This window comes from Bombus huntii, chromosome 3, assembly GCF_024542735.1.
Source record: "Bombus huntii isolate Logan2020A chromosome 3, iyBomHunt1.1, whole genome shotgun sequence".
Lineage (NCBI taxonomy): Eukaryota > Metazoa > Arthropoda > Insecta > Hymenoptera > Apidae > Bombus > Bombus huntii.
In genome coordinates, this window is record NC_066240.1 from 1,449,835 (window position 1) to 1,469,134 (window position 19,300).

The 19,300-nt window shown below is 39.5% G+C and overlaps 1 protein-coding gene across 4 annotated transcripts in view; it reads left to right on the plus strand.

Annotated features, from left to right (window-relative positions):
• Positions 1-19,300, plus strand: part of LOC126864191 (one cut domain family member 2-like) — an 86,409-nt gene that overhangs the window by 54,710 nt on the left and 12,399 nt on the right. For all 4 annotated transcript variants that reach the window (XM_050615247.1, XM_050615248.1, XM_050615250.1 and 1 more), the window contains 2 exons: positions 13,741-13,764; positions 14,450-14,559. In XM_050615247.1, the coding sequence (XP_050471204.1) occupies positions 13,741-13,764; positions 14,450-14,559 (134 nt within the window). The remainder of the gene's footprint in view (positions 1-13,740; positions 13,765-14,449; positions 14,560-19,300) is intronic.

The window sequence follows — 19,300 nt, forward strand, 5'->3', positions numbered from 1 at the left end:
TAAAATGCCCCGACCTTGACCCCATTGCGATCAAAATGGAGGACAACCCCGGTCTCTGATTCTCTCCTCGAGCCGTTTCCTGTTTTACGCGATTCCCGTGCTGCGCCGCGCTTGAACCTTCTCTCTCGAACGCACCAGGAGATCCTGATGTATCGATCGGTGACCACGCAGTTACACGATTTAATCGAGGCTACTTGAATTCTAAATTCACTGCCAGAAATTTATTCCAAGCTTCTACAAGGATGGTTGTTTAAATACTTTCGCGAATCGCTGTGGATATAGTATAATAAATCTGTCTCGTAGGACCACGCAGCAAATTTGTAAATTACGATTAACTTGTCTCTCCCCCTTTTCTAAAGCATATTATATCACATATTATCATTATGAAGAAAAAGTCCTCTCCGAAAGGCTTGACGTAATAGTTCTTAACCAGAAACAAGATTGACATTCCAAAAAATGACTGCATCGTTTTTGATTTTAACCAATTTTGAATATTGGTAATCGTATTCGTCCGATTTTCAAGAATTGCCCAGTGGGGCAATATAAGCAGAATCGTATAAAGTAATGCTTGAAACGTGTTCGATTCGCTAGGAATCTCGATCGATATTCGAATTAAGTAACACGACGAGGCACGCGCGTGAGTCGTCGATAAGCTTCGTGGATAACGGTTCGAGAGGCTGGTGCACGAGGAATCGCGGAAACCGGCTAGATCGACGAGGCCTCGTCTATTCTAATTGGCTTCGAATATTACCTCGAAGTCGAGGGACGAACGATCGACCACCACGAACCAGCTAACGCGACTCTCACACGCGAAAAAGTACATGCTACGCCAATGACCCAGAAACCGGCTACAACATATCACTAATATAGGCGGGCCTACATCTACTGCACGTTTCAAAAGATTTCTTTCTTTCTGCTTTTTTGAGAATTCCGTGAATTGCTTTCCGTTTGTTTTATACAGGGTAATACTAAACTGTGCTGAATACAGATTATATTAATAAAATTCCGACAGAATTGTATTTATATAATTTTATTAGAATATTTGGTTTCTTTATAAATTAAAAAAAAAAAAATGGTAGAGGAACTATAGCTTCGTAAAAGTGTTCGAAATGAATTCTTTTGTTTCTGAACACAAACAGATAATTAGGAATCAACCTATAGAAACTTCTCAACCCTTCTTAGAAAGATGAATCAGTCCTTCGAAGAAATCAAACGGATTAGCCTATATCGGCTTAGGTTTGAGAACAGCATGCGTGTGGAAAGTTTTAAGGGAATACAACTTATTTAGAATGCGTCTGACCATAGACGGTCCACTACCACTGAAACATTTCATCTTTCCTTATTCAAATATCGATCCGTTCCTTTCCTTTAAAAAAGAAAAAATGTTCAGTTTATCATTATATTGAAATCATAATTTATTGATTTGATCAACGATATGATCATTTATTCATCTTATTACGAAGGATTGAAAAGTTATTGTAGAGTGAAATGGACAGAAAGTCGACGAAACGAGGCACGAAAGTCAGAGAAAGAAGGAGAAAAAGGGGAATCGATCGACGAAATGTCGCGTTCTGGCGTGCCGTTCGTTGTACTTAGATCGGGGTACCGAAATCACCAGCCAAGTAGCCACACTCTAAATTCGAAACCAGCTGCCAATCGGCTAATAAAATTACACCCGACAAATTGGACAGCCGGATTAACCGGATTTAAGCGCGGAGGCCTCGGTGCAGACGTCGGTATCAGGACTCTAAAACGCATTCGATTTATCCCGAAATTACTTCTCGCGAATCGAACCTTCCTAATTAACATTCTGCGTCGTGAAAATGTCGAATTTTGTGCTTATACACGAATATGTTATTGCATTATAGTAACTCTATTTATTCAATAATTACGAGTGCGAAATAATTGCTTGAAAGTATAAAGATAAAATGATATTTTCGCAAAACTAGATATTATCGTGAAAAGAAAATTACGTACTACAAGAAGAATTCGAATAAATTTCACAAAGCTGTGAGAATTGTCAAAAATTGAAAAGTAATATTTCCAAATTGTGAGAAGGCATTCGGAAATAAAAGAGAAAAAGGTTGCAATATCGGGCAGCCTCGAATAAACCGAGTTCCGAGCAACAATGAGTCCTTCGAAAGAGTGGTGTTCCGAACAAAATTATTTTCGAATTCTCGCGAGTCACGAAAGCGGTCGGCGGAGGGGTACGGGGATGTTTCGTTATACAAGAGAGTACTGGCCCTTTCGCAATCTCTTGCCACGGTTTCGGCAAATTTAAGCCGACGTATTGTGCTCCGACCTCGCTGGTGACACGAGTCATCCTCTCGACTGGCACTTCAGTGTACGAGCCATCCTTTTCAAAGCTACGTAGGCAAGGGGTTGGATTTTTTTAACACTGCTATCTTCCATTCTGCAACGAGACCTTACAGCCTACGTCTTTTGGCATTGCCTGCCTTCTGAATTTTCCTTCTTTTCAACGCGATAAGAATCCTAGTTGAAATTTTAATTCCATCGTCATTGATACTCCGAGCGACGATGCTTTGAACCTTCCTCTGAATACAAAATTCAATTATATCGCGAAAATATGAAATTAATAGAAAAATTGTTCGCGAACGAATTATACGGAAATTTTCCTTAAATTTCCTCTTTTTCATTTTTCTTGGAATTATTGAATTTATAATTCCATTGAAATTAATTCGATCGCGTTTCGGAGAGAAAATGTGGAAGAGAAATAACACGATAAAAATACTACGGAGTTTCAGTTAGGAAGAGTGAATTGATTAACATAGAGGTTACCTTTTTGTCGATTATTTTTTCTTTTTTCTTCTAACGAAAGCGGTAGGCTCGATCGTTGTTTTAACGCAGAATGGAGGATGCGAGAACTCGATAGTTGATCGCGTTTCGAACAGTCGTATTCTACGAGGCCGGCGACGTCGCGAACCGTCGATGATTCTCCTTTGACCCTTTTTTTCTCTCCCCTTCCACGCGGCATGCTCGCTTCGCTGTGAATTTTTCGCTACCCGCGTCTTCGTAAGTGGAGCGAGGATTGTCACGATCAAACATTCGAACAAAGTGGTGGTCGCTTCGATTTTCGAGACAAAATTTATGGAAATTAAGTATTATCGAGAGGGTTGGTAGATAATTGGGTGTTTCCGTTGGGAATAGAGCGTGCTTTTATGAAAAAAATTATCGAATTTGCTAGTGATTCCAAATCTTCTTAATGGCTCCTTTTTCTCATAAAATCACTTCCCCCCTTTTACTTAAAGCTATTGATTATAAAAGTTTGATCAATTCATTGCATTCTGTCTAGAACTACGTTCTGTGTACTATATCTTGCCGAGAAATTTTAGAACATTAATAAGTAAAACACGAAAGGTTTAAAGCTTTACCTTTACCAAGCATCCAGCTTGATCCAGAATATACAAACAATAGCTGCTGTGGATCACTGCCTACCCGTGCAAAGGGTCATTGCAGGAAGATGTTCGCGTGAGAAAAAGGAGCTAAAACTTTCAATCTCACCGAACGCATTGGCGAAAGAACTCAGGATAGAGAGACAAAATAGGAATGAACACCACAGAGACACCCTTTTTGTCTATGCTTTTGATCACGAGCCGAAATAAGAAATCGACAAATAAAGAAGCATTGTGCATAGAAGAGCTCATGAAATTCGAAACAATATCGAGATCCTCCTGATGATAATATGAGAACGAAAGACGAATAAAGCGAAAAAAAAAAGAACGAACGAGAGGAAGCATTTAGAGAACGAGAGAGTTTAAAGCAAAAAGAGGGGGGATGATACATACACGGTGTGCCGGCAAATCGTTGAGAGGAAGATAGAAACAGAGAAAGAGAAATAGAAAAACAGAAAAGAGAGAAAGAGAGAAATTTCTCAATAAAACGCCACCGAGCTATCTCAAGTCTCTATATATACATATATATATGTACAGTAGCATTATTGCATGGCCAACATATATATATATTCTATATGATATAATTATTATTATTTTTATTATTATTATTATTATTACTATTATTATTATTATTATTAATATTATTATCATCATCATCACCATCATCATCGTCATTATTATTATTATTGCTCTTAATTATTATTCATTATTATTATTCACTATTGTAAAACACGAAACTATGTTGACAAAACGAATTTCCCTTCCGTTCTGCGTCTTCGAGTCTGTTCTCCGGCGCCCCAAAAACCGTTTCCGGGAACATCTCACGCGGACGTTCCTGAACGTAACCGGGGCGCCGTTCGGAGCGTAAAACTTTGAGGAACAGGGTAGTAGTCGAGAATGGTGCGAGATTATCTGAAGACGGTGCTGGGCGGAAAACATGAAAAATGGGTACATATTGAATAAACGGGAGGTAATTTCCTTTCTTCTCGAATGTCGAGCTCGTCACTGTAACTTTGTCGACATCTTACAAATTGATTTCTCCAATTCGGATAATTCGGATCAGATCCCCAGCATCGAACGAATGGAAAGAACAGAAACAATCTCGCCACGTGGGTCATACATAGGGTGTCCCCGAATTCTCTCATGCTTCTCACCCTCGAGACCAATAATGACAACAAAAAAAAAAAAAAAAAAAAGAAAGAAAAAATTCAAATCGAAGAAAGAGGAAAAATTGAGATAAAATTAAGGAACGTGAATAAGCGAAAAAACGAAAGGAAAGAGCCACGAAACCGGTGTCGATATCGCCCGCGGATCAGATCGTCGCGCGAATCGTCGACGATCGACGTGAAAGAGAGGGGACGAGAAGAGAACGGAACGAAAGGAAGGAAAGGACACCCTAGTAAAACACGGCGATCCTTTCGTACAAATTCGACGACGACAGACGAAAGTTTGCTTGCTTGCTTGCTTGCTCAATTCCCAGGCATGGAAACGGGGACGATAATGATATATATATATATATATATATTATATCTGTCGTATATGTATATGTATATACATACTCAAAAACATTAATACGCCCCCGTTTCCGGTGCCCCTCTCTGTCTCTCGCGTCTTTGTCCTTAGAATACGACACGAAGACGTACACGGGGAAAGAAATGAATGATGTTTAGACGATCTGTTGTTACGGAAGCCGGTGAAACTTTTACGTATCATCGATCGATCGAGTTTATCTAAATATTTTATATTTATCTATATATCCATTTATAATAAGCTAGATTGAATTTTTTGTCAAAAATGTGGAATAACCGTTATTTAACCCCTTTGGGGAATTTAACTAATGACAAGAAAAAAATAAAATTAACTTTTATTGTCCTATTGTATTTATGCACAAGATATGCCTATAGTATTTTTTAGATATTTTAATATCCTTCAAGAGGTTAATTCAGACTTTTGAAAGATTACCGAATACCGAGATTATCAGGATCTCTCATTTCTAAATTTTTTATACAAAATCCACCTTATAGAGATCTAGCAAAACGAATACAAAATCCGTTCGTTTGGTTTTTCTCGGAAAGCCATGGGGCCGATATCGATCGACGTCGCGAAAAAGTTTTCGCCAGCTTCCGGGCCTCGAATGCTGTCTTACATTGAACGTGAGCATTTTGTTGCGAGTCGACCATCCCCCGCCAGATAAATCCCAGTTTCTCTTAGAAATCCACCGTAATGCAGAGAGTGCCCTTTATCATTAGCTGTTAATTTGAGGTCCTTTGCGCAGGTAGTGTTTGCCCCCCTCGCCCTTATTCAACCAGATACCATGTATTGTTAGTCGATACCCTGTAAGACAAAGCATGAATGTTCAAGCCCGTTGGAAAAAAGAAGTCGCACATTTACAGGCCGTCAGCCACATGTCGACGCTGACACTCGACGCGTTCGCCGACCTGTCTTCGCGTTTCAATCTTCGACGATCATTTCCATGCTTATTCTTTAGCCTTTTTATTTTATTTTGTATAGTTAGAAATAAAATGTTGCAGTTTAAGTATTTCGAACACACTAAGGTTCGAAAGAAAATATTGCAATTTATGTATTTTATCGAATAGATGATTTAAGAAAGTTCGTGGAAATTTGCCATATTTAATTCGTAATTCTTTTGGATAAAAACGCGTCGAGGGTTAGTGGACAAGAAACAACAGGGGTACACGATACAACGATTCGAAACGATCGTCTCGCTAGGCGTGGCGACTGATCGGAAATTCGATCGATTTCCGGTTACCTTTCGATCGTCTCGAACGAAATTTCAGGGAACTAAAATATGTTACAAATTGGTTATTTTTGACGAATCAGAACGAGTTTAAATCGATCGCGATTGAATCTTGGACCATTGAGAGAATACGGAGTCTATATCATTTATTAAGGGAACTTTGTTTCACGTTTCGAGAAACCATACGTATAACGTTGTTGCATCAAAAATATCGCAACTTAAATTTCAGTTCAATTTTGTTTCGAAAGGGAAAGTAGGGGCAGTTTTAGTAAACGCTAGACTAACTAGCTTCCTCGAAATGGAATCGTAACTCCGCCATTTCGACAGTTTCCAGTCGAACAGATCGATAAGGAGCTTCGGACAACCAGTCGGTTATGCCGCATTTGGTTTCGCAATTAAACGTGTAACGAGAAAATCGCTAATTATTATACGTCGAATAATACGATTAGGGTACAGAAAAAATTAGGAAAACAAACTAATTAAATCGATCCATCTCGTCCATCCGTCCAAGAAACTTCGGGAAGCTTCCGTGTATTTCAGAGAGGTCTGAGTAGTTCTGTGCTCCCTTCCTTGAAACTTGCATGTCGAACCTCGGTAAATTTATCGAATATTGCTACAAATTGGTGGAATTCGGTATGGAGATTAACAGAGTCGAGTGAAAAACAAATTAGATTCTATTTCGATGCTGGCGCAGCTCGGTTTGAAGAAATTCAAAGAAATTCGATTTTGTAAGTGGAAAGCAGGTGTGCTAGTATATCATAGACAGTTTGCGAACTTGTCACCGTTGACGTCTACTAGGAAGACTCGATATGATACGTTACGATAATCCAAGTTAATGTATTTGGCGCTGTATATTAAGAAACAAAGAGCGATCGCCGATTTTTCATTTCAAGAAATATTTGTAGATCGTTCTTCGATATTCGCTATATTTCTAATAACTAGGATGGTTCGTAGATACTGCTTGAGATAGTAAGGAATAAAAATTAGATCAGACAAAGGTGAAATTTGATTAAATTGTCGTGGATCGAAGACAGGTGGCAAGTGAATCGCACCAGAAATATTCGTGAATGGGTTCTTCCGACTCACCCATGATTATAGTAATCAGGGACGTCAGTCTACAAACACTACTTGAGTTAATGAAAAAAGACATTACGACAGAACGAGTAGACACGAGTGGACAAAAGTAGAATCCGACGAAATTGAGTTTGGATCGATGAAAGATAATGGCGATTTTTCATTTTACAAAATGCTCATTATCGCTCCTTTGGTCTTTCTTACGATTCTGGCGACCATATGTGATTTATCAACATTGTTTGGACTACCGAAAGAAAAGTACTGAATTACACGCGAATGGACAAAAGTGAACTTTCTCAAAGTTACATGTGGATCTATAAAAGATGGCTAGCGACGATCAAGAGACAAGTGGAAAGAGTCCATGAAAATTAACCATCGCTGGAAGCTGGTCATTAATTGAGAACGAGAACAATGTTGGTGGACAGAGAACTCTCTTATCGCAGAGGGGGAACTTTGGAAGAAACTGTACGTGCTGGTGTAAGAAGAGAGGGAAGGTGGTGAGTTGCTCTGGGGGTGGCGCAGAACACCACGAATATCGGCGAGTTCAAGCAATAAGCGATAAAATCGAATTGCCTTCATAAATCTGCGTGCGAAGCGAGAAAATCCAAGGAAGGAAACCGGTGTGGGTGTTCTGACTCCATTGGAATGCGAGCCTATCAGGCAAAAACGGGAGAGGCCCGCTACGGAGACCAAGTTCTCTTGCACGAAGTCGCCCTTCTACAGGGTGTGTGTAAAAATACGAATAATAGGAACAAATGAAGATACATGAAGAAGGTGAAAAAATTGGAAGGTAAAACGAGTATCGTAACAGGTGGAGGAAAGGAGAAACTAAAAATTACGGTCAAAATGTGAGAGATATGTGTATTAAAAGCATTAAATAGTGGATTACAAGGTTAATTATGAAAAAAAAAGGGAAACAGAAAAAATATTAAATAGAACGCAGAAAAACCACCTTTGTAAACGGAAAAAGAGTGCGGAGAAAAGATGAAAAAATAGATACAAAGAGTAAAATAAAAAGGGGATACAGAGCATAAAAAGTAGATGAAATTGTAAACAATGAAAAGAGTTGGAAAAAAAGAAGGGAGTAAAGGAAAATGGTAAAAGGAATAAATAGGGGCGATATAAAAAGAGCCAATGAGAAAATCCATAGGGAAAAGCAATACGATTAACCAGGAGTATTGTAACGAATGTAAATTCTCCGATTCCTCCTGGAAAAGCCCTTGGTGGTACTCTCTTTCAAGTTTTCATGCAACCCTCCGAGCGTTAGTGCTCGTTCAAGCGGTAACTGCATTAAAAATAGAGGGGACGAAGCGTCCGGTGTTCAATCGCGTTAGACAAACTTCAAAATCAAGATAATACGTGCAATTGCGGCGGATGGATTAACGGAAATGAAGCGGAATTCAATTTCCGGCTTGCTTGGAAATTTCCCTAAAAATGGCAAGATCCAGTTTCGCTGTATCGGCGACGCCATAAAATATAAAACATTACCTCGAAACGAGCTTAAATCCAGCGCAAACTACCTGTGACCCAACAAATTTCTGTTCGTATGAGAAATAAGTTAACTTTGTCCGCGAAGAAGAAGTAGGAGATTAAGAAAGAGCTCATTTTCCATATTCCGATGAGATACGTCTTTTACCTTAAGTCCATTGGAAACTAAGTTCACCGCTTGTACTTGACAACGATATTCGAAGAAATTAAAGAGAAAGGATTCAAGAAAGTGTTGGAGACAAAGAACCAGTCGACGAATCCCCATTGTGGAAGTGGTCTCGACGACACACCCGGTGTATCGATGGAATGGGGTGGAAGAAAGGTCGGAGACCAGAGACAGAGAGTATCGGGATCACGTGGGCCATGTAAATGCGCGGCCGCCTTCTCTGCGTGTATTATTTTATTATATAGCAGAAGCTATTGGTGCCACGTGACGCCAGCGGGCTCCTCGCTCGAAACGCAATCATTCTTGAGTTATTCGGGAAAGGGGGTGGCGGCTGCGATGGAATACGGGCCGGCCCGTCTCCACCTATATGAAGAAGACGTCTACGTGCCTTGCTCGTGTCTCTGACAAACTTCCTTTTGATTGGTCCTGGCCATCGGTTACGAGCAGATCGTACGTGAATTCGATTCCGACTCGCGGTCGCTTTAATGGAGATCCGTGCTTTATGATCTCTCGTAGTCTTACTCCATTTTGGGGTGTGCTGAGTCTGTGATTCGGCAATCGAGTAGACTTCATTCTCCTCCCACGTGATTTCACTCTGCAGTTTCCGATGATGTTTGAAAATCTAGTACTCTCGAATTTCGGAAAAAGTAACAATATCGTATCCGCTTTCTTTCACGAAGAAATTCACGCTTGGAAATTTATTTCTATCCTCACGATCGTTTGCCTCCCCTTTAAAAATTCACGATGCCCGACTAAATGTTCCATTATCCGGTTGTTATCCGGCGCGGCACAGAGCGGCCACGGGGTCGGTTCGAACATCTCAATACACGCTAGATCGGCCAGGCGAGCCGATCAAATTTTTCCGCGCGACCTGATCCTCTTCGGGACGCTCGTCAAAGTGGCTGGCCGGCTTTTCACTCGGCGCACAAAGTGTCAGCCATGGATTATTTTCCGAAAAGTTCGCGGCACCCGACCACGTCAGAGATTTTCTGCACTTTAGAAGAGGGAGATGGAAAAAGAGCAGTATGATAGAGAATATGAAGGAGAAAGACAGAGAGGGAAAGGGAGAGAGAGGGAGAGAGAGAGAGAGAGAGAGAGAGAAAGAGCGAGAAAGAGCTCTCGTTAATGCTTTATCGCGCCGTGCGCCCGACTGGATTTGGCCCACTTAGCCGTTTCTGGAATCCTTCGATCGATCCGCTCGTGACATCCGGTTCTTGCTTGCATCCATTTCGAGTTCTGCTCTCGCAACGATGGATACAAACCTGACAACGCGATCGTTCTTCCGCCTGACAATTTTAACATACCCTCCCTGCCCCCATGGCCCGACTGAACCCCTCGTCCGAACCTGACTGTCATCGGTTTGTCCTTTCCCATTGATATTACCATTCGTGGTAAGAATAGATTTTTAGTACCCAGAGGACAGAAACGAGAGTTCGTATATTTCCACTTCACGTTACATCGTCGATTTTCTGTTAGTTTTATTAGTTCTGCTAGTTTTATCAGTCGATGGAAGATATAGATTTACGAAGAAGGCGTCGAGTTTATCATGCCATCTCTATCAATTTTATATTTCGATTTTTTTTACATCGAGGCAAGATCGATTTACAAAACTTCGACTTACAGAGCCGTTAACTCCATTTCTTTACTCGCGGCGAAACTTCTTATCCTCCCTATTGATGATCCACCTAACCAATCATCCTGATACTCTCCCGGAACTCGATTTATCCTCCCGAAGAATTCCAATTACCTTTCGAAAAAGAACAAACTCCCTATCCCCTATGTCAGATGTAGAGAGGCAAGAAAGGGGTGACAGGGTGAAAAATCAAACGGGGCCGGCAGGTAGCCGTGTCCGCGAGTCGATTGTCGCGACGATCATGACTTTTCCCTGCTACTACCGTGGTAATAACGAACGCGTCAATTTTTCGTCTCTGTCCGGCTGTCCATCCTTGCGAACAATCCCCCGCACTCCCCAGTCAGTTTTTCCTGTTCCTGGTGGCATTTTTTTCGCCAGTCTCCTTTCACTCGTTATCGGGTGGTTGCTAATGGCACATGATTGCCTTTCCACCCTCGTCTACAATGTTTTCGCCATCCTCTCGTACACCAGTCGCTGCCACTTCATTTTCACGGATCGTTCGTGGGACGGAAGGCTCTTCCACGAAGAAATTTCAATCGGGAAAACCACGTTCAACCGCGATCTTTCAATTCGAGAGGTTGGATTTTAAGATAGTTCCTTCGGATGGCAGATTAATCGGAACCGAAGGCTACTGCCCATAGATCGATGTTATTCGTTGAGTTTTTTAGTTGGACAGAGTGAAGCGGACGTATTAAATGTTTTTCGGGGCGGGCTTGTCATTGGCAGGTTTAGCGATCGAGAAATCGACGCGATCGAGAGTATTCTATCCAACGAATCAGCTCTTCGACCAATTTTTCGTTTTGTTTTGGCTATTAGGATGTTCCTTTGGAAAGGTATCCGTTTTTAATCCGCTGACATGCGCAGTTGTCCGTCAGACGAGGTAAGGCATTGTGCCTGTTTCTTATTAATTTAAGCGTTTTATCGATTGCCATTCTTCCTAAACTTTTGCATTTTGCAAATAATGAAACCCTGAACGAGAACCGGAGACTTGGAAAAATTGCTGCAATTTAACGTGAACAACATTTAATGTGAAAAAGTTAATACGTCAACGGGCTAATAAATGATCTTGCATGATCGACACTTGGACTAACGATAGATAGAATATCCTTGCTAATTTCGAAGAAAAATGTACGATACCCGTTTATTATCCAGATTAGGAGAAAGATCTGTAATCGCAGGCATCGAGTATAATTCGCAAAAATCGCCAGTTGACCCTTGATTTTACGAGCGCAACGGTTCAAGACGCTAATTTGCAGGGGCTTGCGTTCGATTCCATTCGGGATAGACGAGATTTTTTTCGGTCGTCCAACCGATTTGCTTCTACCTGCCGAAAAGGTGGCCCATTATCGGGAAATTTCAACGATTTCCAAGTTTCCAGGTATAGATCGAAGCTGGACAAAGAGAAAATTGACGAGTTATTTAATCTAATATCGGCTGCTCGATCGGAATTCGTACGCGGGAAAACCATGTACGCGTGTAAACGTTATTTTTCCCATTCTGTTCCTTCTTCCCTCTTCGTTCCCTATCTCCCTTTATTTTTCTTTCCCTCTTTCTCTCTCTCTGTCTCTCGCACTCTTTTTTTCCTTTCTCGTCCCCTATTCTCGTTCGCAATTATGCGCCATAACGTTGCGAGCGTCACAAAGAGCCGGCAGTGATTACGCGACAATTTCGAGCTAATATCGCGATCGTTATTATTTCAGAGAACCTGTCGATCGAGGGACTGTGCGTTAAAATCGCTCTAAGCCGCGGCTCGATCGTTTTACAAGAGGGACGAAACTCGCGATGGGAAAGCGTTTTCATGCGAACCGATTTACAGTAGCCTTAATTCACCATTTATGCATTCGACTCGTCATATACCTATCTATTCGAACGTATTTATGATATTCGTAGGTTTCCAACGACGACGAACAAATTTAGGTACTGCTTCGAATCATTGGATTCTTGAAACGTGAATGATTTCCTGCTTTTATGAATTAGTACGGAAATTGGGAAACTGGCAAATTCTCTGCTTAGAAAATTACCAAGTCGAACGATCTCTAATTAGATAATCCGGAAATCGGTTGCTTTCTAATTAATAAGTCTCGCTCATCTGTAAAACTATTAATTGATCGATTAATTACAAAAGACGGATGATCGAGAAATTTATTAAATCGCCGATTTCTTAATCGAAATACCGTGACTACGAACACATTTAACACGCGCGCGGTGTTCCAAAACTCTTCTGCAGTCTTTTGGGCTCTCGGATCTAAATCCGCGGAAGAGTCGGTGCAAATTTTGCCGGGTCTAAATCAGCTCTCTCTCGTTGGTTGGACGCGAGCCAACGAGAAAGAAGAAAAAAAAAAAAAAAGAACGGAACAAAAAAAGGGAGGGAAAAAGGAGAAGAACGAGGAAAACGTGTGCTCGACGAGACATAATACCACTCAGATTCGAAACAAGGCATACATATCACTCACTCGAGACACGAAACGAACTACACGGACACTGAAAACTCGCTTTTCCAAGGAAAATGCATCTCTCTTGACACTCTTGCATCGTCTCACATGTACACACAAAATTATATATATATATATACATATACAATATATTTATATGTATATATATAGATTATATGTGTCCGCCCCCTCGCCCTTGTGCCCTTTTGGAACCCTTTAGTGAGATGTTTATCAGCTGTAGTACTATCAGTTTGAGATATTCGTGTTATGCAAGCGAATCCCTAAACCCCTTTTTTTCTCTCCACTGACTTGTTGTACGTGTTTTTACTTCTATGCCCTTGACAATCTTTTCTCAATGTTAATGTAATATATATATATACAACATTCCGTATGTATTTATGTATACATATAACAAGTCGAGATTACTTTTTTTGTTTGGCTGCGAGAACGTACTTTGCAAAAAGAGTAATTTTGCTCGTGAACGGCAAGCTAGCGTTCCAAATAAAAGATATGAATAATGATTGCTAAAAAAAGATTATACGTAAAGAATAAGTATTATAGAAACAAGAAGATATATGTATGTAAGAAACACACATAACAGAGATAAAACAGAACAGGAATGAAACATTATACACACTTGACAACGACATTTATAATCGACGACCCGGTAGTAAAAAAACAAACAAAAAGACAAAAAAAAAAGAAATAAAAAGTCGGGTCGTCAAACTAAACGAGTTCACCATTGATTCACATTCGTCTCTTTTTTCTGCTTTCAGCTGCACAGATTCCACAACGCGCAGGTAAGTACGATCAAATTACGTTGAAAATCGTTTCCCTTCCGTTTCTTCCATCGTCTTAATTGTGCCGATCGTCAATTAGACGCACGTCACTGTGCGCTCGCGAACCGTGTCTACTTGCAGGGAAGAAAAAATCTTCTTACTCGTGTCCATCCTTTTTCTTCTTTCATTTCTTCCGTTCCTTCTTCCTCTTTCAATACTAGTTCGCCTTAAAAGAGAAAATCTTGAGGTGTTTCATAATGGTTACGTATGGAAAGGGGATAGCTGGAACTGGGGACACAATCGATTCGCCGCCTTCTCCATCTCATTCGCGCGGCTTTCTTTTCATCCACTAATTACCAATTAGTTCGTGTGTTTTCGCGGTAATGTAACTGTGCCACTATACTTCTCTGATAGTGTCTTTGTGGAAACTTTGATTTTATATCCGTTCGCGTTTTATTTTCATCACGTTCATTGAATTTTTCCATCTTAATTTCCATCTCAACTAATAACATTGAGTTTTTACAAAAATTAATATTATTTCGAAGGCGAATAGATCTTCAAAATGAATTTCAAGTTAATTCGTTTTATCGTTCGTTTTATTTTATTTTTCATTATCATTGTTCTCTTACACGGGTAAAATCGGTTAGCAATTTTTTGTAATGATCCTTCAAGGGATAGATCGACTAAAGGATCGTTTGAATTTTAGCATGCAAGAGGAAAGACGAGATGGCGAACCAGGGAGAACAGCCCGCCCCCAAGAAACCGCGCCTGGTTTTCACAGACCTTCAGCGCCGTACTCTACAGGCTATTTTTAAAGTAAGTCTTGTATAACTTAACTTGCGTTTTGATCGATACCTCCACCCCGTTCTCGATTGTCCCAGGCGAATGGATGCTCAAAGACACTATGGCGAATTCAGTGCTTGTTCCTAAGAGCGTCCTTTGCCCTTCTATTATCTAGTTCTTTTTATTATTTCACCTTTCCATTTCTAATTTATCTATTAGAGTAATAATATATTAGGTAACTATTAGATTACCTAAGCTAATACTAGGTATATCCAAATATTTTCTTATCCTATAACAGTTTTAAGAAAAGGTCATTCGCGAAGTTACATTAAACGTTAAGCAAATGAAAAACGTTCCTCCCCAAAAAACATGTTTGTGTCGTATTCATAAATAAAATTATGTAACTTCATTTGAAAATTCATTTATATAGCTTGTCCTAGGAATTGTTGTAAAAAATGATATAACTGTCATGAAATAATTAAATTCGAACGTGTGAATTAAATTGAAATAATTAAATAAAACGAACAATGAAGGACGACGGAACCAATTCAAAAATCTTTTTAAAAATTTATAAATCCGATTTCAAATGATGAAAACCGACTTCCATAGGGTGTATATACTGATAACAGAGTACCCCTCGTATAAACGCTCACGACCGGCCGAGTTTTGCATGCGTTAATGGAAACGCTCTCAACAAATCCTCACTTAACAAAATTACTACGTCGTCAGTAAATTATCTGGATAGACACCACGTGTATCCCGCATTCTATTGGTGCACCATAATAACAGTGCACTGAGGGCATCGCCGAGTCGTGGCCATTTTGGCCCTCCGAATCTTTTTAAGCTGATTCAATACTCGTCCGGCAACTCGATTCAGTTCTTTGATATTTCGCCTGTATCATTGTGATCGCTTCTTACATAGTATTTGAGATACGTAAATTATATTTCTAGAAACGGAACTGAAACTCGGATATTTTTTCAACTTCAAAAATTACATTGTAATCAAATTTATGTATTTTTTTCCCTTTATATTTTTCAATTTTTTAATTGGCTCTATTTGTTCTTTGTGGAATGCGGATAGTCTATGGTGATGTGAATGAGACCGTGATACCAGTGCGAGTATTTTAGTTACTATTAACCCTTTGCAGACGACGAACCCATATATGCGTTCAGTGTAAGTTATCCGCATAGCCGATGAACTCACATATGCGCCAGGCGAAAACAATCGACACGGCCGATGCGCTCGTGTTATGTATGCGTTCAGTGTGCCTTTACCCGATGCTCTCGATACAAGCGCAAAAATGATAAATGTTTGCGATGGATAAGTGCGTCGAGAGTTATCACTCGGCACTCGTAACAATCTTTATTTCATACGTTTCAACAAATGTATTTTCTGTTGCTCGAGGTACAATTCGTTCTCCTGCATGGAACTCGATGTCACGGTATTTTAACTTCGAAATGTTTTCTTTGAGAGAAGATCGAAAAATAAACAAATATATTTTTATTTTTGAGATACGATATCGCAGAAAAATCTCGGAGCAAAGTTTTGTTCGGCAAAAATTATTTTTCCGAACGAATGTAAAGATTTTTTACTCGCTTGGTTTCTTCCCATAGTTTATCGTAAATCGTTCTATGTTTTATTTTTAGACGATTTATTAAGATAGCTATTCGCACTGTATACTAGTATTTTACAAAATATACGTTTGCATCTTCTGTATACATCTTTAGATGTTAGATTTTAAACTATGCTAATGTAACCACAACAACCAAGTATACGTGATAATCAAATTTCAAAATGTTTCATACAACGTACACAATGTATTCATAAAAGGTTCTACGTATGCTCAGTACTTTCGCGAGCTGCTACAATTACAGCAAAATAAGACGAAAAGAAACGAAATAAAAAAGAAAAAAATAAGCATTGTTAAAAATGCGTGGGTTGGATGGACGTTATCTATTCTGGTTTTCGAGCGTGTGACTGCGATCATGGTGGCGATCGACGCGTGTGACCAAGGAATCGGCCGCGAAATTATTCAACATGGATCGATAGAGGCGGCTTTACGCGCGACAGGGCTGAAACTAACCCAGCACCCTCGTCCTCCCGCGTCGTCACGCTGTCCCTGCGTTTTTCTCCGCGTGCACGCGAGAAATCAGCCTCCCTTTATTAATGCATGCGCCCTGAGAACGCTTCGACGGAGAGAAAAAGGGAATCGAGTGATTTCGAACGAAGGACATCGCTCGTAGTAAAGGGAATCCTACAGAATATTATAGATGAATTACCGATGTTTATGTAAATTTATGCTCCTACCGATGCTCGCAAAGAAATGTAACTCGAATAAAAGTGTGAATTTTCTTTTTAACGATGTGACATACATTTTGCTGTTGACATTTTACATGTGCTTGGAGACTTGCTTATTTCTAAGAAAATGTATCTTAACGTCAGAATTACGGATAAGTCGAACTAAAGTGTGACATTATTTTATAATATTTCATAATAATCGTAGCTAAGTATAGCGAAATATTACCAAAAGATTATATTAAAGATAAACTTTCAAAAATTACGACAGATTAATATCCTCGCTAATTAAAATTGATAACGTCATGAATTGATAGGGAACTACGCCAAATGAAGATACATAAATACCGTCGTTATTAGAAAAGGCGAAGAAAGAAGTCGTCGATGACGTCGTGGAATTCGCGTTCGCGGCTGCTCACTCGATACCTTGCTCGTCGAATCGTCGATATCGCGGCCATTCGACTCCGCGGTCTAATATTCTATAATCCTCGAAAGGCGCACAACTGTTACCAAGTTAGCGTTTGCATTAATCAGAAAGGAAGAACGAAGGTGTTCAATGAACGTGTAAGAAATTCATGCGGGGAGTCTAGCTCGTCTTCGAAATTAAGCTAATTTGATTTTTTAGTAAAATATAAAGTGAGACTCGAGTCTGATCCGTTCTATACTCGATTAAGTCGCCTCGATTCGTTTTTGATCCGGGTATTGCTTGGTTGGATTCGGTTCGGTGTTCGGGTTAAGTCTGGATTTTAATCAAACGAGGTTTACATGAGAGTTAATCAGGGTTTGATTACGGTTTCTACACTACTATAATCCTAATCTACGTTTTATTTGATTAAGCTTTAAATTACTTAACTTAATTTTCGATTTGGCTTCCATGCTTTGCGAAACTCAAATTACATCGAACTTTGTATTTAATTTAAATTAAATCCTTCAGGGTTTAACGTTTTTTGTGTCTTCAGAAAACTTTTTCTTCTTTATCGATAATTACTAAGGAAGAACCTATTGTTTCATAATGCTTTTTCATAATGAGACATGTATAATATGAATAATAATATTAGTTCAATCATACAAGAGAAGTTTGGTTGTACTATATAAAGTTTTCAACAAGATTTCGTTCTATCACCCTTAAATTCGAACCTGCCACGGGTGAAACTTAAGCTAATTTCGGGGTCAGTTTGAACAAGGCGCAGTTTGAGATACGATCGCGGGACAACTATGAAAATAATGTAGATGTTCCGTTGGAAAAGGGAAAAGCGCTGGTTCGGCCGGGCTCTTTGGAAGTATGCCAAATAGTTGGCGAATTGACCTTAGCCCAGTTAACGCTTCTGCTCGATCTTTCTCGCATTCCGCTTCTATTTTCCGCTCGATTATACGATTCTTAAACTTCCTTGATCCCCTCAATTCGTCTAACAAAGCTATCAGGAACGCATGTTCGATCTGCTATCGATAAAAGCTCCCTTATTATCTTAAAATTTTCTCGAATTTAAACTTTGAAATGTTGTCAATCGGTTTTATATTTTCAAAACTAGTACTTACATTTACTGAAACTAACTTTTTTAGCTCCTTGTCCAAAATACGTTTTCACCCGCTCGAAATTAAAAAAGATAGGATCGTTGCATTAATTATTTTCTTCGTCCCTGCATAAAGTTTTTTTACTCTGCGATTAAATATTCCGTTTACTGCTTAACAATTACTTATTTCATTCCATAGATTAGGCCTAAATTACCATTTATCTACTTAAATGAATACAAATTGTGCTAGAAAACAGTTCTACGTTGTATGTACCTTTAAAAATGTTAACAATCAGCAAACTAATAGAAACTTCAATAATAGGGGTTTCATTAATTAAAAATCATAATTATTGTAATTATGTTTAATAAAACTGTTTTTCGCATAAATAAATGGAATTCCAATTACAAAATGGAATAAAAAATCAATCAGAAATATTCTAGTAAACAGATACAGAAAGGGCAAAGTTTCGAGTTAGAAATATATTGAAATATTTAACACGCTTTTTAATATTGTACTACTTACGCAAGAGATGCTAGTTTGTCAGAGTATAAACAGCGAAGAATTTTAGACATGGTTGTTCGTCGTTTTCGAGATCCAATGTGCACCCCTTACCCCATGACACGTATGCAACCCCCTCCACGTCTCTCTTTCTCTCTCACATACGGTTTCTCAGGCGCGCACAGTAGCTGTCAAGGAATAATCACGATCCTCGCGCCGATAGTGTCCCGTATTTCCAACAATTGATACGCCTCTCTCTATACCGAACTGCTATCCCGTAGACTGTAGACAGAGGCGACAGACCTTCGTTTCGTTGCGTTACACGCGCTGAATTACAGCCAGACAGGATATCAATACAGTTCCTTAAACGTCTACCTTGTTTCCAAGTAAATGCAAGTAATTCCTTGCTCAGTCGCTCTTTCACTAAAATTTTAGCCACTCCTGGGAATCTACATTTTCCTCCCTCAA